We start from the raw sequence: 27,986 nt of genomic DNA on the forward strand, positions 1-27,986 counted from the left end.
AGGTGACGTTTTTAATTATACCATTTTGGTGCAGATACGATCTTTTGATCACCCATTATTGCAGGGGTGGGGAACGTCCGGCCCGCGGGCCGTATTCGGCCCACCATATCCTTTGATCCGGCCCGCAGTCGCTCCAGAGCCGCGATCGGGTACCTTGATGCCAGAGGAGCAGAGGAGGACTCTTGCTCTGCTTCCTAGCCCCGCCCGCTGGATACCGCGCACTGATACGTGCAGCCGCAGGCACTGACGGGGACTGAGCACACCCCGCCGGACCCCAGCGGCCCCCGCGCCCTGATACTAACCAGGACGAGTAACCGCGCGCCGCTACCCAGTGTAAGCTGCGCGGTCTGTGGCCTGCCTTCCTAGTCACCCCGGCCTGCCATCTTCATCATCCTGGTCACCGGTGCTGCTGTGTCAGGTCAGTATGTGCTGCCTAATGGAGCCCTGTGCTGCTTATTGGGGATGTGTGCTGCCTATTGGGGACGTGTGCTGCCTAATGGGGACACGTGCTGCATATTGGGGACGTGTGCTGCATATTGGGGACCTGTGCTGCCTAATGGGGATGTGTGCTGCCTAATGGGGATGTGTGCTGCCTAATGGGGACATGTGCTGCATATTGGGGACCTGTGCTGCCTAATGGGGACATGTGCTGCATACTGGGGACCTGTGCTGCCTAATGGGGACATGTGCTGCATATTGGGGACCTGTGCTGCCTAATGGGGATGTGTGCTGCATATTGGGGACCTGTGCTGCCTAATGGGGACCTGTGCTGCATATTGGGGACCTGTGCTGCCTAATGGGGACATGTGCTGCCTAATGGGGACCTGTGCTGCCTAATGGGGACCTGTGCTGCCTAATGGGGACGTGTGCTGCCTAATGGGGACGTGTGCTGCCTAATGGGGACATGTGCTGCATATTGGGGACCTGTGCTGCCTAATGGGGACATGTGCTGCATACTGGGGACATGTGCTGCATATTGGGGACCTGTGCTGCCTAATGGGGATGTGTGCTGCATATTGGGGACCTGTGCTGCCTAATGGGGACCTGTGCTGCATACTGGGGACCTGTGCTGCCTAATGGGGACGTGTGCTGCATATTGGGGACCTGTGCTGCCTATTGGGGACGTGTGCTGCCTAATGGGGACGTGTGCTGCCTAATGGGGACGTGTGCTGCCTAATGGGGACCTGTGCTGCATATTGGGGACCTGTGCTGTCTATTGGGGATGTGTGCTGCCTAATAGGGACATGTGCTACATAGTGGGGATGTGTGCTGCCTAATGGGGACGTGTGCTGCATATTGGGGACCTGTGCTGCCTATTGGGGACGTGTGCTGCCTATTGGGGACGTGTACTGCCTAATGGGGACGTGTGCTGCCTAATGGGGACGAGTGCTGCCTAATGGAGACGTGTGCTGCCTAATGGGGACGTGTGCTGCCTAATGGGGACGTGTGCTGCCTAATGGGGACGTGTGCTGCATATTGGGGACCTGTGCTGCCTATTGGGGACGTGTGCTGCCTATTGGGGACGTGTACTGCCTAATGGGGACGTGTGCTGCCTAATGGGGACGAGTGCTGCCTAATGGAGACGTGTGCTGCCTAATGGGGACGTGTGCTGCCTAATGGGGACGTGTGCTGCCTAATGGGGACGTGTGCTGCATATTGGGGACCTGTGCTGCCTATTGGGGACGTGTGCTGCCTAATGGGGATGAGTGCTGCCTAATGGGGACGTGTGCTGCCTAATGGGGACCTGTGCTGCATATTGGGGACCTGTGCTGCCTAATGGGGATGTGTGCTGCATATTGGGGACCTGTGTTGCCTAATGGGGACGTGTACTGCATATTGGGGACCTGTGCTGCCTATTGGGGATGTGTGCTGCCTAATGGGGATGTGTGCTGCCTAATGGGGACGTGTGCTGCCTAATGGGGACCTGTGCTGCATATTGGGGACCTGTGCTGCCTAATGGGGACCTGTGCTGCATATTGGGGACCTGTGCTGCCTAATGGGGACGTGTGCTGCATATTGGGGACCTGTGCTGCCTAATGGGGACGTGTGCAGTATATTGGGGACCTGTTCTGCCTATTGGGGACGTGTGCTGCCTAATGGGGACGTGTGCTGCCTAATGGGGACGTGTGCTGCCTAATGGGGACGTGTGCTGCCTAATGGGGACGTGTGCTGCCTAATGGGGACCTGTGCTGCATATTGGGGACCTGTGCTGCCTAATGGGGATGTGTGCTGCATATTGGGGACCTGTGTTGCCTAATGGGGACGTGTACTGCATATTGGGGACCTGTGCTGCCTATTGGGGATGTGTGCTGCCTAATGGGGATGTGTGCTGCCTAATGGGGACGTGTGCTGCCTAATGGGGACCTGTGCTGCATATTGGGGACCTGTGCTGCCTAATGGGGACCTGTGCTGCATATTGGGGACCTGTGCTGCCTAATGGGGACGTGTGCTGCATATTGGGGACCTGTGCTGCCTAATGGGGACGTGTGCAGTATATTGGGGACCTGTTCTGCCTATTGGGGACGTGTGCTGCCTAATGGGGACGTGTGCTGCCTAATGGGGATGTGTGCTGCCTAATGGGCACCTGTGCTGCATTTTGGGGACCTGTGCTGCCTATTGGGGACGTGTGCTGCCTAATAGGGACATGCTGCATATTGGGGACGTGTGCTGCCTAATGGGGATGTGTACTGCCTAATGGGGACCTGTGCTGCCTAATGGGTACATGTGCTGCATATTGGGGACATGTGCTGCCTACTGGGGACCTGTGCTGTCTAATGGGGACGTGTGCTGCATATTGGGGACGTGCGCTGCCTAATGGGGACCTGTGCTGCCTAATGGGGACCTGTGCTGCCTAATGGGGACATGTGCTTCATATTGGGGACCTGTGCTGCCTACTGGGGACCTGTGCTGCCTAATTGGTACGTGTGCTTCATATTGGGGACCTGTGCTGCCTAATGGGGACGTGTGCTGCCTAATGGGGACGTGTTCTGCATATTGGGGACCTGTGTTGCCTATTGGGGACCTGTGCTGCCTATTGGGGACCTGTGTTGCATATTGGGGACTTGTGCTGCCTAATGAGGACCTTTTTCAACTGTTTGACTGTGCCCCTACTTGTATATGTTTGTATACCTCAGGGCTCAGGCCCCAGAAATGGGGTTAATCTGCAGGTTAGTAGTGTTCTGAACCTGCTTGGCTCCTGCATATAAAACCCTACTGTTGGGAGGAAATGCACTCTAATCCTCCAGAAGGTGTTCAGTCACGGCTTTGTAAATGTAGAGCAGAGGCTGTAACTGCGCCCCCCTTCATGGTTTCCAGTGCAGAGCAGCTGTCAGTCAGTGCGGAAGGCTGCGGTTACAGCCGCTGCTCTCCATACACAGAGCGGTGACTGAACCCACACCGGCGCCACCTCCATGACGGAAACCATAACGCTGCTGGGAGAATTAAAGTTCATCGGGGCAGCGGGGTTCAATCTGCAGGCGCCAAGCAGGATTCGAACGCTATTAACCTATATCTGCAGGCTAATAGCGTTTTTACAGGTGATAGGTTCCCTTGAAATTAATTTGCTCAGTCATGCTTTTTCTTTTTCAAATAGGTTCAGGTAGTGGTGAGACAAAATGGCCAGCGTAAAGAAAAGAAAAGTTGATGCAGAGTGTCGAGGTTTTCAAGATAAATGGACAAATGATTATTTTTTTGTTGAAGTCAAAGGCAAACCTGTGTGACTGGTTTGTGCCAATGCATTAGCAGTATTGAAAAAAGCCAATCGGGAGCGTCATTACAGCGTCAAAAGGACGCATGCGCCACCAAACGCATACTGCGCACGGCCTGCGTCCTCAGTGATAAAGATAGGGGACGCATGACGCATGTAGCGTCATGCGCCCGGAGGCGGAGCTACCGGAGGAGGCGCGGCAGGGGGCGGGGCATAGCGGCGGCAGTGCGCAGGCCGACGCTGCGGCCCTAAACGCAAGTGTGAAACCGGCCATAGCGCTCTGCTTTCAAACGTGAAATCATTTGAAGCTAACCTAAAGCTGTGGAAAGTGCAACTTGAAAGGAATAACACAGTTCATTTCCCCACTCTGGAAAGACAAAAGCCTTCCACGACACTTGAATATGCTGGTGAATGTGCCAAACTAATTGAAGCATTTGATGAAAGATTCAAGGATATCAAAAGTAAACAAATGGAACTGGACATCTTGGCTGCACCATTCAATGTGGGACCAGCTGATGTGCCGGATGACCTACGACACGAAATCATTCAGCTGCAAAACAATGCTGAGCTGAAAGCTAGGGACAATAACCTCCCGTTGCTGGAGCTTTATAAATGTTATGTGAACAATGATGATTTTCCCACTGTGAGGAGACGTGCATTGAAATATGCATCTGTGTTCGGAACAACGTATTGCTGTCAGCAGTTCTTTTCAAAACTTTCCATTGCAAAGTGTCGCCTTCGCTCAAGATTGACTGATGCAAACTTAGAAAACCAGTTGCGAGTAGCAACATCATCAATACCTCCCAATATCAAACGCTTCACCAAAGAGAAGTCAATCCAGCCATCACATTAGGTAGGAGTTATATAAATGTATGAATAAATATAGGTGGCTAATGTTTAAGTTTATTAATGAGTGATGAGCGAGTATACTCCTTGCTCGGGTGATCTCCGAGTATTTTGGTGTGCTCAGAGATTTCGTTTTCGTCGCCTCAGCTGCATGATTTGTGGCTGCTGGACAGCCGGAATACATGTGTGGAATGCCTGTTTGTTAAGGAATCCCCACATGTATTCAGCCTGTCCAGCAGCTGGAAATCATGCAAATGCGTCGACAGAAACTAAATCTCCGAGCACGCCAAAATACTCAGAGGACACCTGAGCATGCTCGGGAAAATCCAAGCAACGAGTATACTCGTTCATCATTATTAATTTTATGTGGCCCCCAAACGCTATTATAAAATTCCAAATGGCCCTCGGCAGAAAAAAGGTTCCCCACCCCTGAACTAGTCAATAGGCGCAGGAGGATCGCAATTACGCTTGTGCCTATTGCGGGCACATGTCAACTGTTTATAACATCTGATATGTTGCGGCTTTGAGGTGGGCTCACCGCCGGAGCCCACCTCAAAGCAGGGGATACTGACCGCTGACGTACTATCCTGTCAGGGTTCAGTAAGGGGTTAAAAATATTTTTTTTACTTTTGGCATGCTTCAATAGTCTCCATGGGAGACTAGAAGCTGCCATAACCCAATCAGTTCTGCTACATACAGGCAATGATCAGATCGCCTGTATGTAGCAGAATTACTTACCGGGTGGCGCTCATAGCAATCTGGCTATGACAGCAATAGAGGTCTGCAGGAGACCTTTGGTTGTCATGACAACCCATCGGTGACCCATGATCACGTGACAAAGGTCATCGATGGGCCGATTTCCGGCGCGATTGCTGGAAGCGCATGTTAAATGCCGCTGTCAGAGTTTGACATTTAATGGGTTAATAGCCGCGGGTGGATCGCGATTCCACCCGCAGCTGTTCTGGGCACACGTCAGCTGTTCAAAACAGCTGACGTGCTGGGAAAGATGTGGGCTCGGTGTCGGAGCCCACATCAAAGAAAGGGTGTCCGACATCGGAGTACTGTTACACCCGATGTCGGAAAGGGGTTAAGGTTTTCATTATTAAGGGAAAAAGAAATCCAAACCTACAGGGCCCTGTGTGAAAAAGTGATTGCCCTCCTCCCCCTTAAAACATAAATTAACTGTGGTGCATCACATCTTTGGGAAGCTGAGTTGAATTTACTTAGACATACGCAGGCCTGATTACTGCCACACCTGTTCTCAATCAAGAAATCACTTAAATAGGACCTGTCTGACAAAAACTGAAGTACACTAAAAGGTCCTCAAAAGCGAGACACTTTTTCACACAACTGTATAACTAATAAAGATATATTTTATAGGGTTTTTTAGCCAAAGATCAAGGGTCCAGGATTTAGCAGCTACGACCAGACCAGGGCACCAGGGCTAATACTATGTAAATGTGATTAAGCTATGTATATACATATTTTTTCCCCTGGAAATAACGTTCATGTTCAAATATACCAACAGGATCTTACCTGAAGAAGTCACTACTGGCTGCCAGGACACAACGGTGGCATGGAATAGATTCATCTTTCATCGTTATGTTGAAGTCAAAGAATATGTTTTGTTCCCTGAAGTTCTGCAGCACAGTTAAAATTTGTTGCCCGTGACTTTCCGCCACCAAGGAGACCGATTTCTTTTCAGCAGATAACGAACCATTGCACACTACTCTCCCAAATGGGTCCATATCGAGCCCGGAAATATGGGAAAGCTTAGGGTAGGAACAGAAACATAAGTCACATATTGGTGTATAGCTATGGAATAAAATTAATCGAATGGTTATGTCACGTGGAGGAGGATCTGTAACAACAAATTTGGATGTAGCACAATTTTCATCTACAAATTTTACAGCAAATTTTCATCTGTTGCATGTACATATTAAACTTAGCATTGCAAAAAGTGAAGTTCTCAGAAAATCTAGAACTACTAGAACTGACTAGAACATGACAGTGCATGCACTGCCCCAAATAATAATGGCGCCTGCTCAAGATCTCTGACGGAGAAGGCAGGACACTCACACAAGAATCACCTGTCATTCAGTCACAGGAGGAGGGAGGTGGGTGGGGAAAGAGGCCGGTGAGCTGAGAGTGCAGCGTCATGACTCCTGAACTTGCCATTATGAATTTTGAAAAATATAAAATTTTTGGGATTGTGTCTCCATTTTCCCAAAACCCAAAACATTTTTGTTTTTCTTTCAAAGGAGCAAGTGTGAGTTTTGGGTATTTTTAGGAGGGCTAGATGATGTTCTTATCGACACCATTTTGGGATAGATATGACATTTTGATCGCTTCTTGCATCATTTCTTGAGATATTGCGGTAACCAACAAAGCGCAATTTTGATGTTTTTAATTTTTTCCTGCTTACGGTGTTTATCAATTGATTTAATTCATTTTATATTTTGATAGATCAGACTTTACTGGAAGTGATGATACCACATATGTTTTTTGTTTTATTTTTTTTATTATCTTTGTTTTTAATAGGGGAAAAAGGGGGTGATTTGAACTTTTATGTTTTTTTCATATTTTGTAAAACTTTTTTTTTGTACTTTTTACTATATTTTTTAGTCTCAGGGGATTTGAACCTGTGATCGATCACTTTTGCTATATACAGCGATTCCACAGGATTGCTGCATGTAGTAAAAATCACGGTCCCCTTTGAAGCTCGGCCAGAGGCTAGGTTTCAAGGGACGTCGGTAATGAGAACAATGTAGGGCTTCAATAGACTCCCCACTGCCATAGAGACCCAATGGGGACCCGGGATGAAGTCACAGATGCACCGACAGGCGTGTCGATGCCTGTGTCTCCCATGTCGGTGTGCTGTTATTGCCGCTGTCAGAGTTTGATAGCAACTTTTAACAGGTTGCGGGCAGAGCTCGACACCACATGTTGCTTTAAGAGGCAAATGATGGCTGTTAGGGTGCAATCAGATGGCCTTAAAAATCAGACGGCAATCAGACCATAATGCTCGGACTGGCCAGCAGCTCTCCAGACCCGAGCGTGACAGCTGCATAGAAATACAAAAAAAGACATCAAGCTGTCACACTCAAGTGGAGAGAGCGACCGGCCAGTCCGAACATTACGGTCTGATCTACGACTGATGTATACGGCCATCTAACTGTGCCCTAACAGTCGTGAGTGAAATGGGGCTGTACCCGTGACTGATAACCTGTTAAATGCTGTTATCAATCTCTGACAGAAGCATTTACTGCACACGGCCTGGTGGGCATGCTGTTCCATGAAAGCAATGGCACGCTGTGAAGCCTGTGGCTGGGCTTCAAAGGAGACTGTGATTTGTGCTATATAAAAGAATTATGCAAATACAAGAAGACTGGAAAGATGCAAAGCCAAATAGGGTCTTATCTGGGTAAAATGCCAAAAGAATTGTCCAATGGTTGGGTTGTGGGCACACAACCCCTGATAACGCTAGGCTGCTGCAGACCCACGAAAATATGAAAGTGCTGGTAATAGAGAAACTAATGGGTTAAATCTGTGCTGCCATGTGGAAAAGATGAAGGATGCCAATCCGGGTGTAAGTGGTTTATTTGCCAAAGCGTTTCAAAGTATACATACTTCTTCTTCAGGACAACCAAGTATTTTTATTGTATTTTTATCATGGTTGTCCTGAACTAAAGTATGTATGCTTCCAAATGCGTTGGCAAATAAACCGTTAGACTCGGATGGGCATCCTTCATCCTTTCCACATGGCGGCACAGATTTAAGGCATTTGTTTCTCCATTGCCTCCATATAAAACAATTATGACATATTGTTGTATATAGTAGAAGAGATCAGGCAAATTTGCCTAAGAACTCTGCCATGAATAAAGATCTAAAAATCCTCCAACTTCTCCCAATGATCCAGTAGAAATTTGGTGATGAAAAATTGTTTTTCCAGCATGGTGCAGACCATGCCACAGCGCAAAAGTGATAACTAAGCAGCTCAGTGAACAAAACAGTGACATTTTAGGTCCATGGCCAGGAGACCTCACCGATCTCAGTCCCTTTGAGAACTTGTGGTCAATCCACCAAAAAAAGAGTACAAACAAAATACAGAAATTGTGATAAACACCAAGCACTGATTGGACAAGAACGGGCGGTCACCTGTCAGGATTTGGCCCAGAAGCTGATATCCAGCCAGGGGTGAAGGGCAGAAGTCTTATAAAATTAGGGTCAGCGGTGCAAATATTGAGTCTTTGCAAAAGCTTGATGAGTTTGCCAATAAAAGATGAAAAACTTATGAAATGATGATAATTGTACTCCAGTAACTGTAGAAATATCCAACTGAAAGATCTAAAAACATTGAAGCAGAAAACAGTGGAAACAAAAATTTGTGTCAATCTCAAAACTTTTGGCCGTAGTCGTACACTCACGTATATACAGATGGTATACAGTCCTGCCCATTGTTATTGGCACCCATGAAGTTTAAATACATAATGTGTAATATCGCCTGAAAAAAATGAATCAAGCGAAAGTTTTTTTGTATAGAGAATTTGTGTTAAATACAAAAGAGCAAATGATAAACAATAATTTAAAACAAAAAAACAATGGGAGGGAAAGACACCTAAAGCTTGCTGTGACGCTCGCACCCTTTACATTAAGTTAGTATGGAAACAAATTTTGACTCGCCTGTGGTCAATCACAAATGAGAATCACCTGTGAATAATTGTCGGTGCCCATGTGACATGAATTACCCAATGAATGATGACTTCAGTGTTTTAAAAAGTCACATGGTAGGCCTTGTTCCTTTGTCACAATGGTGAAGACAAAGGAGCTGTCTGAGGACATCAGAACTGCTATTATTAGCAAACACAAGGCTTCCAAAGAGTATAAGGCCATCTACAAAGACTTTGGTATCTCAGTCTCAACAGTGCACAATGTTATTAAGAAGTTTGCCAAGCATGGAACCATCAAGAACCTCTCTGGACATGGGGGAAAGAGAAAAATTGACAAGCGATGTCTTCTAAGGTTGGTGCGAATAGTGGAGAAAACACCACGTCAAACATCCATAGACCTGAATGTCAACCTGGAACAGTCTGGGGTCAGGGTTTCAACAAGTACCATACGCCGCACACTAAACCAAGCAGAGCTTTATAGACAAAGGCCAAGGAAGAAACCATTGCTGAAGAAAAGACATAAAAAGGAAGGACTGATCTTTGTCAAAGAGTACCTTGACATACCACAATCCTTCTGGGAAAATGTTCTGTGGACAGATGAAACAAAAATAGAGCTTTTTGGCAATGCAAAGAAACAGTTTGCTTACAGACGGCGCAATGAATATTATAAGGAAAAGAACACCCTACCAACAGTTAAGCATGGAGGAGGATCCATAACGCTGTTGGGTTGCTTTGCTGTGTCTGGTACTGGAGGCCTTGACTATATCACAGGAATCATGTTATCAGAGAATTATCAAGAGATTTTAGTGCGAAATGTCCTACCCAGTGCAAGAAAACTTGGTTTAAGTCGAAGATTATGGGTCCTCCAGCAAGACAATGACCCAAAGCATACATCCAAAAGTAAACAAGAATGGTTGAAAAAGAAAAAAATGGACTGTTTTAAATTGGCTAGCAATGAGTCCTGACCTCAATCCCATTGAAAATCTTTAGGGTGAGCTGAAATCTGCCATTGCGTAAAAGAACCCTGCAAACATTCAAGAGCTTGAACAAACTGCAAAGGAAGAGTGGGAGAAAATACCAGCTGAGAAGTGCGAGAAGCTGATAGTTGTTTTATTGTTGCAACACTTTGGACCACTAATTAAAAAATCCTGTGGATATAACTGGCATATTTCCATTTATGTTTTAATATATTGTACAGTCTACGAAAAAAATGAAGGGGTGCCAATAATGGTGATCAGCACTGCACATACACACACAAACTGTAAAAACATACTGTAAACACACATAATGATATCTACACATACAGTAAATACACACACACGCATATACAGCTCTGGCAAAAATTAAGAGACCACTGCACAGTTTTATAACGATCAGCTTCTCTACCTGTCTGACAGCCATTCCATTCCAGTGTCAGTTGAATTCCAACCAAAGTACACCTCATTGTACTTAACCCCTTAATGTATATTGACGGGCATAGTCCGTCATGGACGGGTGTCAGTTCCGCACCATGACAGACTATGCACGTCATGCATTTAAACTACCACTGCGTCTATACACACAGTGGTAGTTCAGTGCCGACAGCTATCTATGACAGCTGAGAGGCACCGCAATGGGGACAGGGACCCATGCCATCGGTCCCCGCACCCAGAGATTGCTGTGATCGGTCAATCAATTTGACTGACCGATCACAGCATGACCGCGCAGGAGATGCTGAAATATCAACACCTCCTACCAGGTCAGTGCAGGAGCTCAGCGCTGCCGGTGACTGAGCTTCTGCACTAACAGTCAGGAGCGACGTCCGCGCCGCCCCTGGCTGTTAACCCCTTAATTGCTGCGATCGAGCATAATCGCAGCGTTTGGGGGGAAGCCCGATCATTGCCATGAAGACAACCCCCGGGTCATCCAGCTACGGAAATCATCTGAGACCATGTTCACAGCATGGTCTCAGAAGCTTTCTGCATAGGGTATAATACATTGCAATGTATTATACCTGCAACAAAAGTGAAAAAAGTGAAAGTCCCATGAAGGGACTAGGTAAAAAAGGAAATTAAAAAATATGTAAAAAAAAAGTTAAAAAATAATAATGATGTTAAAACTAACAAATACACATTTTTATGTAAAAAAAAATTAAATAAACAAAAAAAAGTACACATTTGGTATCTCTGCGTCTGTAAAAATCCGATCTATAAAAGTATCATGCTAGTTAACCCCTTCTGTGAACGCCGTAAAAAGCAAAAACACAAAAAAGCAGCAAATTATACTTTTTCCAAACGGTATCATCATACCGCTTGGAAAAAGTGGAATAAAACGCGATCAAAAAAACGAATGGTAATAAAAACAGTATCACTGAAAGCGCCATCTTATCCCACAAAAAAAACAGCCGCCATACAGCTCCATCAACGGAAAAATAAAAAAGTTATAGCTCTCATAATAAAGTGATGCAAAAATTTTATTTTTTTCTGTAAAAGTTTTTTTGTGTAAAAAAGGCAAAACATAAAAAAAGATATAAATGAGGTATTGCTGTAATCATAGTGACCCGAAGAATAAAACTGCCTTATCAATTTTACCACACGCGGAACGGAGGAAAAAAAAAAAAAACAATTCCTGAATTGTTGGTTTTTGTTCATTCTGCCTCCACAAAAATCGGAATAGAAAGCGATCAAAAAAGTCATGTGCCCGAAAATGGTACCAATAAAAACGTCAGCTCGTCCCGCAGAAATTAAGCCCATACATGACTCTGTCAGCCGAAATATGTAAAAATTATAGCTCTCAAAATACTGCGATGCAAAAACATCTTACAAAAAATTCTTACAAAAAAAGGCGTCTTTTAGTGTGTGACAGAAGCTAAACATGAAAAAAGGATATAAATCTGATATCGCTGTCATCACACCGACCCGAAGAATAAAGTCGCCTAATCACTAATACCGCACGAGGAACGGCGTAAAAGATAAATCTAATTTTTCACCGTTTGTGGAATTGTTCATTTGGCCTCCAAAGATCGCAGTAAGGCGATCACAGTGGTTTACCGCATATCAGCGTACTCAGAACAAATTGGACAACAAGTTTTGGGGTCCTATTTCTCCTGTTACCCTTGTAAAAATAAAAATTTGGGGGCAAAATTATCATTTTTATATGATTTTTTTATTTTCACGGCTCTACGTTATTAACTTCTGTGAAGCACTTGGGGGTTTAAAGTGCTCACTACACATCTAGAAAAGCTCCTTGGGGGGGTCTAGTTTCCAAAATGGGGTCACTTATGGGGGGGTTTCTAATGTTTAGGCACATCAGGGGCTATGCAAAAGCGACATAGCGTCTGATCTCGATACAAACCAATTTTGCACAACACATATAGTGGTTCATTTTCTCCTGATACCCTTGTCAAAATTTAAAAAATTGTGTCCTAAGTAAAATTTTTGTGAAAAATGTTAAATGTTCATTTTTTCCTTCCCCATTGCTTCAATTGTTGTGAAGCACCTGAAGGGTTAATAAACTTTTTGATTGTGGTTTTGAGCACCTTGAGGGGTGCAGTTTTTAGAATGGTGTCACTTTTGGGTATTTGCATTGAAAAAGTCAAACGGCGCTCCTTCCCTTCTGAGCTCTGCCATGCACCGAAACAGTGGTTCCCCCCCACATATCAGCGTACTCAGGACAAATTGCACAATAACTTTTGCAGTCCAATTTCTCCTGTTACCCTTGGTAAAATAAAAAAAAATGAACCTGATGTATTTTTTTGTGAAAAAAAGTTAAATGTTCATTTTTTTTTAAATATTCAAAAACTTCCTGTGAAGCACCTGAAGGGTTAATAAACTTCTTGAATGTGGTTTTGAGCACCTTGAGGGGTGCACTTTTTAGAATGATGTCACTTTTGGGTATTTTCTGTCACATTGACTCCTCAAAGTGACTTCAAATGTGATGTGGTCCCTAAAAAAATGGTTTTGTAAATTTTGTTGAAAAAATGAGAAATCGCTGGTCACATTTTAATCCTTATAACTTCCTAACAAAAAAAAAATTGTTTCCAAAATTGTGCTGATGTAAAGTAAACATATGGGAAATGTTATTTATTAAGTATTTTGTGTGCCTTATCTCTCTGATTTAACAGCATAAAAATTAAAAGTTTGAAAATTGCAAAATGTTAGAAATTTTCGCCATATTTCCATTTTTTTCATAAATAAACGCAAGTTATATCTATGAAATGTTACCACTAACATGAAGTACAATATGTCACGAAGAAATATTCTTAGGATCACCAGGATCCGTTGAAGCGTTCCAGAGTTATAACCACAAAGTGGCAGTGGTCAGATTTCAAAATTAAGGCCTGGTCATTAACCTACAAAGTGCCTTGGTCCTTAAGGGGTTAATATGCTTCTGATTAGGTGATCACCTGAACCATATCTTATTTAACGAAGGAAAGTATATAAAACCCTGCTGTGGTGTTCACAATCCTCTTGCAATAGGCCAAGCCGGATGACAAAACAAGTGTTAGTAATATCCCAAAAGTAATAGGAATGAAAAAATAACTTTTATCCATGCCAAAGAAGGGCTCAGTTCTGGCTTTACTAGCAGAGGGATACAGAGAGCATCATGTTGCCTCCATCCTTAAAATTTCTAAGACGGTAGTCCATTAAAACAAGGTCAAGCAGCAGACATTGGGGACAGCAAAGCCACAGACTGGCAGAGGGTGAAAACGACTCTCCACTGACCAGGATGACCATCATCTTATTTGAATGTCACTCAGCAACCGCAGGATGACATCAAGTGACCTATAAAAGGAATGGCAAATGGCAGCTGGAGTGAAGTGCACGTCAAGAACAGTTCATAACAGGCTCCTAGAGGCAGGGCTCAAGTCATGTAAAGCTAGAAAAAAAGCCTTTCATCCATGAGAAGCAAAGGAGAGCCAGGCGTAATTTTGCCAAAGACCATAAGGATTGGACCATAGAGGACTGGATTAAGGTAATCTTCTCTGATGAGTCTAATTTTCAGCTTTGCCCAACACCTGGTCATCTAATGGTTAGACGGAGACCTGGACAGGCGTACAAGCCACAGTGTCTTGCACCCACTGTGAAATTTGATGGAGGATTGGTGATGATCTAGGGATGCTTCATCAAGGCTGGAATTGGGCAGGTTAATCTTTTGCGAAGGATGAATGAATAAAGCCGCATACAAGGTTATCCTGGAAAAAAACAGTTGATTCCTTCTGCTCAGGCAATGTTCCCCAACTCTGTGGACTGGTTTTTCCAGCAGGACAATGCGCCATGCCACACAGCTAGGTCAATCAATGTGTGGATGAAGGACCTCTACATCAAATCCCTGTCATGGGCAGCCCAATCTCCAGACCTGAACCCCATAGAAAACCTCTGGAATGTAATCAAGAGGAAGATGGATAGCCACAAGCCATCAAACAAAGAAGAACTGCTTACATTTTTGTACCAGGAGTGGCATAAGGTCACCCAAAAGCAGTGTGAAAGACTGGTGGAAAGCAGCCAAGACGCATGAAAGCTGGGATAAACAATCATGGTTATTCCACAAAATATTGATTTCTGAACTCTTCCCGAGTTAAAACATTAGTATTGTTGTTTCTAAATGATTATGAACTTGTTTTCTTAGCATTATTTGAGGTCTGCAAGAACTGCATTTTTTTTGTTATTGTGACCATTTCTCATTTTCTGAAAATAAATACAAAATTTATTGCTTGGAAATTTGGAGACATGTTGTCAGTAGTTCATAGAATAAAAAGAACAATTTACATTTTACTCAAAAATATAAAGAGAAAAATCAGACAGACTGAACATTTTGCAGTGGTCTCTTAATTTTTGCCAGAGCGGTATGTATATATATATATATATATATATATCTAATACTAGCTGAAGAGCCCGGCACTGCCCGGGCATAGTAACTAACTGTGGTTAGTTATAACAAATTATAATTATCCTCCATCCCATAGTCCCGTGCCCATATACCCATCATACATATCCTCCATCCCATAGACCCGTGCCCATATACCCATCATACATATCCTCCATCCCATAGGCCCGTGCCCATATACCCATCGTACATATCCTCCATCCCATAGGCCCGTGCCCATATACCCATCATACATATCAGCCATCCCATAGTCCCGTGCCCATATACCCGTCATACATATCCACCATCCCATAGTCCCGTGCCCATATACCCATCATACATATTCTCCATCCCATAGTCCCGTGCCCATATACCCATCATACATATCCTCCATCCCATAGTCCCGTGCCCATATATCCATCATACATATCCTCCATCCCATAGGCCCGTGCCCATATACCCATCATACATATCCTCCATCCCATAGTCCCGTGCCCATATACCCATCATACATCCTCCATCCCATAGTCCCGTGCCCATATACCCATCATACATATCCTCCATCCCATAGTCCCGTGCCCATATACCCATCATACATATCCTCCATCCCATAGTCCCGTGCCCATATACCCATCATACATATTCTTCATCCCATAGTCCCGTGCCCATATACCCATCATACATCCTCCATCCCATAGGCCCGTGCCCATATACCCATCATACATATCCTCCATCCCATAGTCCCGTGCCCATATACCTATCATACATATCCTCCATCCCATAGTCCCGTGCCCATTTTCCCATCATACATATCCTCCATCCCATAGGCCCGTGCCCATATACCCGTCATACATATCCTCCATCCCATAGTCCCGTGCCCATATACCCATCATACATATCCTCCATCCCATAGTCCCGTGCCCATATACCCATCATACATATCCTCCATCCCATAGTCCCGTGCCCATATACCCATCACAGATCCTCCATCCCATAGGCCCGTGCCCATATACCCGTCATACATATCCTCCATCCCATAGTCGAGTGCCCATATACCCATCATACATATTCTCCATCCCATAGGCCCGTGCCCATATACCCATCATACATACAGTGGGGCAAAAAAGTATTTAGTCAGTCAGCAATAGTGCAAGTTCCACCACTTAAAAAGATGAGAGGCGTCTGTAATTTACATCATAGGTATACCTCAACTATGGGAGACAAACTGAGAAAAAAAAATCGAGAAAATCACATTGTCTGGTTTTTTTTCATTTTATTTGCATATTATGGTGGAAAATAAGTATTTGGTCAGAAACAAAATTTCATCTCAATACTTTGTGATATATCCTTTGTTGGCAATGACAGAGGTCAAACGTTTTCTGTAAGTCTTCACTAGGTTGCCACACACTGTTGTTGGTATGTTGGCCCATTCCTCCATGCAGATCTCCTCTAGAGCAGTGATGTTTTTGGCTTTTCACTTGGCAACACGGACTTTCAACTCCCTCCAAAGGTTTTCTATAGGGTTGAGATCTGGAGACTGGCTAGGCCACTCCAGGACCTTGAAATGCTTCTTACGAAGCCACTCCTTCGTTGCCCTGGCGGTGTGCTTTGGATCATTGTCATGTTGAAAGACCCAGCCACGTTTCATCTTCAATGCCCTTGCTGATGGAAGGCGGTTTTCACTCAAAATCTCACGATACATGGCCCCATTCATTCTTTCATGTACCCGGATCAGTCGTCCTGGCCCCTTTGCAGAGAAACAGCCCCAAAGCATGATGTTTCCACCACCATGCTTTACAGTAGGTATGGTGTTTGATGGATGCAACTCAGTATTCTTTTTCCTCCAAACACGACAAGTTGTGTTTCTACCAAACAGTTCCAGTTTGGTTTCATCAGACCATAGGACATTCTCCCAAAACTCCTCTGGATCATCCAAATGCTCTCTAGCAAACTTCAGACGGGCCCGGACATGTACAGGCTTAAGCAGTGGGACACGTCTGGCACTGCAGGATCTGAGTCCATGGTGGTGTAGTGTGTTACTTATGGTAGGCCTTGTTACATTGGTCCCAGCTCTCTGCAGTTCATTCACAAGGTCCCCACGCGTGGTTCTGGGATTTTTGCTCACCGTTCTTGTGATCATTCTGACCCCACGGGGTGGGATTTTGCGTGGAGCACCAGATCGAGGGAGATTATCACTGGTCTTGTATGTCTTCCATTTTCTAATTATTGCTCCCACAGTTGATTTCTTCACTCCAAGCTGGTTGGCTATTGCAGATTCAGTCTTCCCAGCCTGGTGCAGGGCTACAATTTTGTTTCTGGTGTCCTTTGACAGCTCTTTGGTCTTCACCATAGTGGAGTTTGGAGTCAGACTGTTTGAGGGTGTGCACAGGTGTCTTTTTATACTGATAACAAGTTTAGGGGTGCCATTACTACAGGTAATGAGTGGAGGAAAGAGGAGACTCTTAAAGAAGAAGTTACAGGTCTGTGAGAGCCAGAAATCTTGATTGCTTGTTTCTGACCAAATACTTATTTTCCACCATAATATGCAAATAAAATGAAAAAAATACAGACAATGTGATTTTCTGGATTTTTTTTTCTCAGTTTGTCTCCCATAGTTGAGGTCTACCTATGATGTAAATTACAGACGCCTCTCATCTTTTTAAGTGGTGGAACTTGCACTATTGCTGACTGACTAAATACTTTTTTGCCCCACTGTATCCACGATCCCATAGTCCCATGCCCATATACCCATCATACATATCCTCCATCCCATAGTCCCGTGCCCATATACCCATCATACATATCCTCCATCCCATAGTACCATGCCCATATACCCATCATACATATCCGCCATCCCATAGTCCCGTGCCCATATACCCATCACACATCCTCCATCCCATAGTCCAGTGCCCATATACCCATCACACATCCTCCATCCCATAGTCCCGTGCCCATATACCCATCATACATATCCTCCATCCCATAGTCCCGTGCCCATATACCCATCATACATATCCTCCATCCCATAGTCCCATGCCCATATACCCATCATACATATCCGCCATCCCATAGTCCCGTGCATTATGATGTCATAATGGTTGACTGGGATGGAGGATGTGTGATGGGTATATGGGCACGGGACTATGGGATGGAGGATGTGTGATGGGTATATGGGCACTGGACTATGGGATGGAGGATATGTATGATGGGTATATGGGCACGGGACTATGGGATGGAGGATATGTATGATGGGTATATGGGCACGGGACTATGGGATGGCGGATATGTATGATGGGTATATGGGCACGGGACTATGGGATGGCGGATATGTATGATGGGTATATGGGCACGGGACTATGGGATGAAGGATGTGTGATGGTATATGGGCACGGGACTATGGGATGGAGGATGTATGATGGGTATATGGGCACGGGACTATGGGATGGAGGATATGTATGATGGGTATATGGGCACGGGACTATGGGATGGAGGATGTGTGATGGGTATATGGGCACGGGACTATGGGATGGCGGATATGTATGATGGGTATATGGGCACGGGACTATGGGATGAAGGATGTGTGATGGGTATATGGGCACGGGACTATGGGATGGAGGATGTGTGATGGGTATATGGGCACGGGACTATGGGATGGAGGATATGTGATGGGTATATGGGCACGGGACTATGGGATGGAGGATATGTATGATGGGTATATGGGCACGGGACTATGGGATGGAGGATGTGTGATGGGTATATGGGCACGGGACTATGGGATGGAGGATATGTGATGGGTATATGGGCACGGGACTATGGGATGGAGGATATGTATGATGGGTATATGGGCACGGGACTATGGGATGGAGGATTATTATAATTTGTTATAACTAACCACAGTTAGTTACTATGCCCGGGCAGCGCCGGCTCTTCAGCTAGTATATATAAATATACTGTAAAAACACACATATATACACATACTGTAAATAGACAAACACACTCATATATTTACATATATACTGCTCAAAGAAATAAAGGGAACACAAACATCCTGCTGCAAATGGAATAGTGCTCCCTTTATTCTTTTGAGCAGTGTATATATAAGCCGTCCAGGGAAGCTTATTGAGTGTATACATATACTGTCAGCACCCCCACATGCACATATATTTGCAGTATAGTTACATATGATGTGTACACATCATACTGCACATACAGACATACACAGTATAAGCACATATAGACATATACGCATCCCTACATTACATGTGCATTACTGTGGGGTTACTACTGACTGTACCTGTGTGGATGGTGGGCAGGCAGTGTCAGGGCAGGCAGGGCTTCAGCACAGGGCTGCCATCTGACAGCTGACAGTGCTACACTGTATCATCAGCAGCATCATTGGTGCAGCAGCCCACCAGGGGGCCTGTTACATGTACCCCGTTGTTATCCTGCCCCTCATTGGCGTCTATTCCAGCTTTTCCTATTGGAGAGTATTGGAAGGAGGGGGCAGCACACACAGCCGGCAGCCCTGCTGCCTGTAGGAGCGGAGGACAATACAAGGCGGCTGTTATACAGTGATGATGAATAATGTAGCATTGCCTGGGACTGCACTGCAGGAGCCAGGGAATATGACATCGCATATCCACACCCCAGTAACAGATCATCTCCCTAGGTCGCGGTACGCACCATACAGTGGAGTAGTGACGCTGAGTTGCCAGCATAGCAGAGTGGAGTTTAGTTTCAGCACATCTCTGATCTGGGTTTTACAGTTCGGGTAAATCAACTGGGATATCGTCAAGGCTCACACACACGGCAGAGCTATAGATCAGGGAGACACAGGGGCGGACTGTCCCAATTACGGTCACCGTGTAGTGGTGGGATGGTTTTGGCTTTTTTTTTTTAATAAAGAACATGTCAACTAAATCCCCTATATTGCTTTCATGCACTATGCCATTTACTGCAGGGCATTCAATCACGTTTGTTTTTTTTCTGTTCAGTGGCCAGTGTGAACGCGCGCTTACACGCTCCATGCACACCAGTTTGTATCGTTTTTTATGGGGAGTCCTGGTGACCGGTTCCCTTTAGGCAGGTTTATATCTATGCAGCTTGTACAAGTGAACTTCATTATTTCAAAAGTGGTTTACCTGTCTAACCCCGTTATTACAGTATCTTCCATGTGTTACACAGATGCATCATGGGCTTGTCCTGCCCCACGCATGAAATAAAAGGCTAAATTATAACATGGAGGCTTATAAATCAGAGCAATGTTTTAATTACATTCAGAACCAGTTTAAGAGGAACAAATTAAGATTTCCCACAGAAATCTCAGACTTTTACTTACAGAAATACTGGCTAAATAACATTCTTACATATATAGAAACCTTTCTAATTTTATAAAGGTGCATTTTTTTGCATTGAAAACTTTTGCATGTTTCATGTAATGCATTTCTTATGTATTGTACAACTGTAATATGGTGTTGGTGCATGCGGGCAGGACTGATGGGTCTGTGGCTCGGCCCCCCGGGGCCTGCTTCTGGTGTCTCTGGAGCAGAGATCATAATACCAGCCTTGAATAGTGAAGGAGTCGGCAGCCAACCCTGAGAGACATCCAAGGTGGGAACGCCCCGTCATGCCGAAGGGAGTCTGCTAGACCCAGGCCTAGTTGACCAGTGCTGATGGGTTCATGGATGCCGGGAGGGGGCTGGCCTGAAGGAAGGTCTCTTTTCCTGGCTGGTAGGAGAGTTGTCCTGTTGGTTGTTTTTTTTGCTTTTTGGACTGAACATTTCCGAAACAACCACAATTGGACTGTGCACCTCTTGGGAAGCAGGAGTTTAGTCCTCTGTTGCAGAAGAAAAGTACTCTTACCCTGATAGGCAGAGGGCAGGAAGCACTAGAAAGTTGGCGTGCATGATTGTTCAGGGCGCTGGCGGTGTGGCCCAGCCACCGGAGAAGGCTAGAAGAGAGCCTGGATTTTTTTTAAGAGTAGGGTCGCAGGAGCCTCTGTCAAACGTGGTGGAGGCCGCATGAATAGGAAGGTTTCCCCAGGAGATGCTCAGGGGAAAACTAGGGCATATTTGTCTTGTCCCTTCATTTTTTTTTAATGGAGCCACCTCACTACCTGGTAGGATATACCTGTCCTGAAGATTTCAAATCCTTCTTTGCAGACTGGTGATGAAGGTGGGCATGGAATAACCTGAACACAGACTTTCGGGTGACTGGCAGGTAACGGATTTGTCTTCCCTCCCTACTCTATCTGGCTCTGGGGGGCGAGAGGTTAGGTAGTGACACAATTCTAGGTGTGAGATCAGAGTGACAATTTCACTCTGTCACCCTCAAAAGCCATATTTGAAAGAAAAAGGGAAATCATTAATTAAAAAAATCAAGACCTAAAGCAGAAACCAGCCTGGGTCGTCCGGACCCATGTCTGCCTCCTACTGACACTAAGCTAAAACGGATTAGCTTCATGTCAGTTGGTGGTGTACCCTCCTAGCATAATCAGCATACAACCATAGTTTGTGTTCCCCAATGAAGCATTAACCACCCCGCACACCAACCAGAGGGCCACACAACGTAACCACCCCTCCAATCATAAACCTCCACCTCATACTAATCAGTGGACCCCACAGGATAAACCCAACAAAGCCCCAATGCCCCCTTCCCCAATCGTAAATCCCCATCAGGCGCCCCCTCAAGCATAAATCCCCATCATGCACCCTCCACCCCCAAGCATAAACCCCCCAACGGATGCCACCCCAGCTTAAACCCCCCATTCGACGCCCCTCCCCCACAGCATCAACCCCTTCAAACGTCCAACCCCCAAGCATAAACCCCTATCAGATGTCCACACCCCCCCAAACATTGCTTCCATCGGACGCCACCCCCCACCCAAGCATAAGCCCCCATCGGACGTCCACCCCCGGCATAAACCCTCACCAGACGTCCACGTCCACCCCCCCGGCATAAACCCTCATCGGACGTCCACCCCCCCTTAAGCATAAACCCCCATCAGACGTCCACCTCCCTTAAGCGTAAGTCCCAGCATAAAACCCTCATTGGACATCCTCCCCCCAGCATAAAACCTCATCGGATGTCCACCCCCATTAAGCATAAACCCCATCGGACATCCACCGCTGACCCAATCCCAGCATAATCCCCATTGGATGTCCACCCCCTTAAGCATAAGCCCCTATCGGACGCCACTCCCAGCATAAAACCCTCATTGGAATCCACCATCCCAGCATAAAACCTCATCGGACGTCCACCCCCCTTAAGCATAAACCCTCATCGGATGTCCACCCATGACCCCTCCCCAGCATAAACCCCATTGAACGTCCAACCCACCTTAAGCATAAACCCCATCGGACGTCCACCCCCTCCCAGCATAAGCCCCATTGGATGTCCAACTTCCCCAGCATAAACCCCGTCAAACGTCTACCCCCCATTTGACACCCCCAAGCATAAACCCCCACCAGATGGCACCTCTCCCCCAAACAAAAAGCCCTACCAGTCGAGCGCCTACCCCAAAATCAATCCCCCTTTCAAGTCACAACAGATGCAGAAAGGCCCGCCCCAAGCATAGGCCCCGTTGCCCAAACATAAGGTCCCCAAGACACTCAGGCACAATTGTGCATTAAATTCCCCCCCCCCCCCCAAGAGCCCAACCAGACCAGAGGGGTTAATGCATGCTTGTGGTGTCTGGTTGGACTTCCAGGGGGGAGATTAATGCATGCTTGTGGGGTCTGGTTGTCCCCGGGGGGGGTGGGCTAATGCACATTTGTGGGGTCTGGTTGGGCTTCTGGGGGGACGATGAATGCACGCTTTTGGGGTCTGCTAGAGCTCCGGGGGAGGGATAATGCACGCTTGCAAGGTCTGGTTGGGCACCGCATTAGACCCCCCAGGAGCCCACCAGACAACAAAAGCATGCATTAACCCCCTCCCCGTCAGTCCAACCAGACACACAAGCGTGCATTAATTTCCCCCCCAGGGAACCCAACCAAACCCCAGCTTAAACCCCCCATTGGACGCCCCTCCCCCACAGCATCAACCCCTTCAAACGTCCAACCCCCAAGCATAAACCCCTATCAGATGTCCACACCCCCCCAAACATTGCTTCCATCGGACGCCACCCCCCACCCAAGCATAAGCCCCCATCGGACGTCCACCCCCCGGCATAAACCCTCACCAGACGTCCACGTCCACCCCCCCGGCATAAACCCTCATCGGACGTCCACCCCCCCCTTAAGCATAAACCCCCATCAGACGTCCACCTCCCTTAAGCGTAAGTCCCAGCATAAAACCCTCATTGGACATCCTCCCCCCAGCATAAAACCTCATCGGATGTCCACCCCCATTAAGCATAAACCCCATCGGACATCCACCCCTGACCCAATCCCAGCATAATCCCCATTGGATGTCCACCCCCTTAAGCATAAGCCCCTATCGGACGCCACTCCCAGCATAAAACCCTCATTGGAATCCACCATCCCAGCATAAAACCTCATCGGACGTCCACCCCCCTTAAGCATAAACCCTCATCGGATGTCCACCCATGACCCCTCCCCAGCATAAACCCCATTGAACGTCCAACCCACCTTAAGCATAAACCCCATCGGACGTCCACCCCCTCCCAGCATAAGCCCCATTGGATGTCCAACTTCCCCAGCATAAACCCCGTCGAACGTCTACCCCCCATTTGACACCCCCAAGCATAAACCCCCACCAGATGGCACCTCTCCCCCAAACAAAAAGCCCTACCAGTCGAGCGCCTACCCCAAAATCAATCCCCCTTTCAAGTCACAACAGATGCAGAAAGGCCCGCCCCAAGCATAGGCCCCGTTGCCCAAACATAAGGTCCCCAAGACACTCAGGCACAATTGTGCATTAAATTCCCCCCCCCCCCCCAAGAGCCCAACCAGACCAGAGGGGTTAATGCATGCTTGTGGTGTCTGGTTGGACTTCCAGGGGGGAGATTAATGCACGCTTGTGGGGTCTGGTTGTCCCCGGGGGGGTGGGCTAATGCACATTTGTGGGGTCTGGTTGGGCTTCTGGGGGGACGATGAATGCACGCTTTTGGGGTCTGCTAGAGCTCCGGGGGAGGGATAATGCACGCTTGCAAGGTCTGGTTGGGCACCGCATTAGACCCCCCAGGAGCCCACCAGACAACAAAAGCATGCATTAACCCCCTCCCCGTCAGTCCAACCAGACACACAAGCGTGCATTAATTTCCCCCCCTGGGAACCCAACCAAACCCCACATGCGTACAATAACCCCCCTCCATGCTTGTGGGGTCTGGTGGTCTCCTGAGAGGGTTAATGCATGCTTCTGGGGTCTGGATGGCTCCTGAGGTGGGTTAATGCATGGTCCAACTAGACCCCGCAAGCGTGCATTAACCCACCGGGCCCAACCAGACCCCACAAGCGTGCATAAGGCCCCTTCACACATCAGTTTTTTGCTATCAGTAACAATCTGTCGAATTTGGAAAAAAACTAATCTGGCAACTGATGCTGCCAGATTCGTTTTTTTTCATAACTTGTATTTGCGACGGATGGCCTCACGTTTCATCCGTCGTTCACCGTATCCGTTGAAAATTGTCCGGCGGCTGGATCCGTCACCGTCCGTTGTTTGCTTGAATGGAAGCCTATGGGTGCCGGATCCGTCAAATGACGGAATCTGGCGACGGATTCCGTTTTTTTTTAACTGAGAATGCTCCCATTTATTTAGGATCCAATTAGCCAGCCCCCAATTAGGAAAGGTATATAAACCTGCCAGGTAGGGCTTCACTAATCCATGTCCCAGCAAGCAAGCCAGCAGGAGTCCAGCGACCCAGCCAGGCCTACCAGCCACACAGCCAGTCTCAGTAAACATGTCTTCTTCTGGGAGCCCTCCCTTACATCGTCAGCAAACGGAGTTAAACATTTTTTTTTTCTTTGTGATGTTAACATTTTTTGTACACATAACCCTATATGCATTAATTCTTGTTTAACAGAAAGCCGCAGCATCAGAGGTGCTTCTAGGAGACGGACAGGGTGGGGAAAGACCCAGAGTGGGCTCGCAGAGTGTTTCTTAACATGCATCGCAGAAACGGATCATCACAGACATCACAGTACACACAACACATAAGTCTACATCCAAGCACTTTTTTTTTTTTTATAGTCTTCCGATTCTGGAGCTCAACGTGGAGGTCCTCAAAGCGCCTCCTAGGGTCGTAGGCGTCAACGTTGGGGTGGTCAGCAGAGAGTAAGCACCTTTTTTTTTTTTGATTTTTGTATTTTTCAACTTCATGTGGAAGATTTGAGTGTAATACTTTTGTTTTTTGTCTTTTTTAACAGGCTTCACGGCGTGCTCCTGACTGATGGTGAGGAAGCAGGTCTAGACATCAACCTTATCGATCTAGTCCGAGAGCGGGAGCCGCTGTGGAACATGGGGGACCGCCGCCACGCTGGGAAAAAGTGTGCCACAAAGTTGTTGAAGATTGGGAGGACCTTGATGCTCGGGCCCAGAATCAAGCACGTAAGCATTCACAGTTCAGTAAGTGATGTTACAGGACGTAATGTGTTATATAACCAACTTGTGCTTTCACTTTACAGGGGACAGAGTGACCAAGCCGTGGCAGTCACTCAGGGATCGCTTCAAGAGGGAGTTCAACAAAAAGATGCGGGACCCCAAAGTATAAGTATGCTAGAGCCCTGTCATTCCTCCGGTCGACTATGGTGAGCAGAAGGTAAATATTCTCCACCCCATTTACTAAGTAAAAATGTTTACATGTGTAACTTTTTGTTTCAGCCAGGGCCATGAAATATATTACTTTTTTTTTCTTTGTACCACAGCACCGTCTGCAGCACTTGGGAGTTTTCAAAGTTGAACCCTTCCGGAGCGATCCCATCAGAGTCCATCACTAGGGACCACTTCAACAGACCAGACCCATCTGCACCTTCCCTCACATCTGGTCCCTCGGTCCCATCCACCAGCGATGGGAGCATCTTGGCAAACTTTGTTACATGAAGCTGCTGGTGACAAGGTAGCTTTTCCTTTAATCCACCCCTCTGACACTGCTGCCACCTATAGAACACCTTTGGGTTCTGGGCTGCAGCACCAGAGGGGTCAGGAAAAGAACTATGCGCCCGAGTTCTGGCATCTAAATGCATCCTTCCAGAACTCGATGAAACTGTTGTCCGAGCAAACGAGTGCTGGATTCAACCTCATGCACAACAGTATGCTTGAATTGAGTACGCGTCTGGATAGGATGCAAGTAAATCACCCAATCATTCATTTTTCCAGGCAGTAGTCAAGCGCAGACAAGTTATCTCCTGACCAGCAGATGCATGTAATGCAAGTCTGCCAGTTTGCTCTAGTGCAGGTTAGCTCCCAAGCCCCTCCACCTGCCCCAGTAGTTCCTCCCGCATCTGCCCCTCCTCAAGCCACTGTCCCTCCTCCCCCTACTGTACAATACCAGCTTCTTGCCCCGTACCAGTTCCCAACCACAGCATCTGTGCCTCCACTCCCTGCCCAACGCCAGTCTCCTTCCACACCCAATGTGCCCCAAATACAAGCCTCTTCTCCACCCACCACCTCTTCTGTCTCCACCCCTTAAACCTTACCAAATCCCATCCCTACTCTCATTTTTTTTGTCCACCCACCCTCTTGAATTCTCCACCCCTTCACCTTCTGATCCGTCACCACCACAATCCGCTCTCCATACTCCCACTGTCGAAGTGGTTCGATCGATCAGCCCTTCCAGTACTAACTTATATTTTTATTAAATTATTTTTTTTTAGAAAAAGCTTTACAGTCTCTCATTTAATAAGATACAATACTTGGGGTAACAAGGTACAATACTTGGGTTAATAGAAAAAAAAATAATGGTGTAATCACAAACATGAAAACTGCAAAAAGTTTGGTACTCCAACATACATTATATCAAAGGACAAAGATATCAAACCATCTCATCCTGCCATTCTACTCTTCCTTGAGGTGACATAAAGTACTCTGCAAATTTGTCCCTCATTCCTGAAACTGCCTCCGGACTCCGAAAAGTAATATTCTGATAATCACGCAAGGGGCTTTCTACCAAATTGTCATCCATGGCAATCTGTTCCTTGCATATTAGGAAATTGTGCAGGACCACACAAGCTTTCACCACCTCATCCACATTGTGAGCATTCAGGTTAATAGTGGTCAACAGAACTTGCCATTTGGATGTGAGAAGGCCAAAAGCGCACTCCGCCGCTCTTTGCGCTCGTGTTAAGCGACAATTAAACACTCTTTGCGTTGGCATCAAGCCACTACTTCCGTATGGCTTCAGCAGGTGTTGCGAGAGTTGGAATGCTTCATCTCCAACACATACAAACGGCATTGGTGCCCCGGAGGTTTCAGGAAGCGGTCTTGGTGGTGGAAATTGGAAGCTGTTTCCATATAAATGACGCCCCATTGCAGACAATTTAAATACTTGAGAGTCATTGGTGGGGCTGTAGGCCTCAACATCGACCGCTATGAACTTGTATTGTGCGTCTGCAATGGCCATAAGCACGATGCTGAAATGTTTCTTATAATTATAGTTATATATAGAGCCATTGGGTTTGACGACCCGAATATGTTTACCGTCCACTGCACCTAAGCAATTTGGAAACTGACAAATCTTTTGAAAGTTTTCAGCAACGTCCAGCCAACTCTCTGTTGTGGGAGGTGGGATATATTCCTCATGTAAACAGTCCCACAATGCACGGCAGGTGTGTTTTATAATCCCCAATAAGGTGGAAAGCCCGAAATAGAATCCACGATGAAGTGAGTTAGGGTATTCGCCAGTTGCAAGGAATCTGTTAAAAAGGTAAAGACAATAATTAATACAAACTACCAGCAACATCTAATATATAATTGTCAATCGGCTCTGTCACAGCTTCCGGCGATTGTGACGCTATCCCACAATC

At 46.4% G+C, this 27,986-nt stretch overlaps 1 protein-coding gene across 1 annotated transcript in view; it reads right to left on the reverse strand.

The window, feature by feature from the left end:
- KBTBD3 (kelch repeat and BTB domain containing 3) overlaps positions 1-19,467 on the reverse strand; it is a 30,946-nt gene extending 11,479 nt beyond the window's left edge. Inside the window, exons 1-2 of the mRNA XM_073558378.1 lie at positions 19,361-19,467; positions 6,089-6,324 (exon numbers count right to left, since the gene is read on the reverse strand). Of these exons, the coding sequence (XP_073414479.1) occupies positions 6,089-6,300 (212 nt within the window). The 5' untranslated portion in view covers positions 6,301-6,324; positions 19,361-19,467. The remainder of the gene's footprint in view (positions 1-6,088; positions 6,325-19,360) is intronic.
- Between the last annotated feature and the right edge of the window lie 8,519 nt (positions 19,468-27,986).

Source organism: Dendrobates tinctorius, unplaced genomic scaffold (assembly GCF_039654945.1).
Source record: "Dendrobates tinctorius isolate UK_male_01 unplaced genomic scaffold, ASM3965494v1 ptg000256l, whole genome shotgun sequence".
Lineage (NCBI taxonomy): Eukaryota > Metazoa > Chordata > Amphibia > Anura > Dendrobatidae > Dendrobates > Dendrobates tinctorius.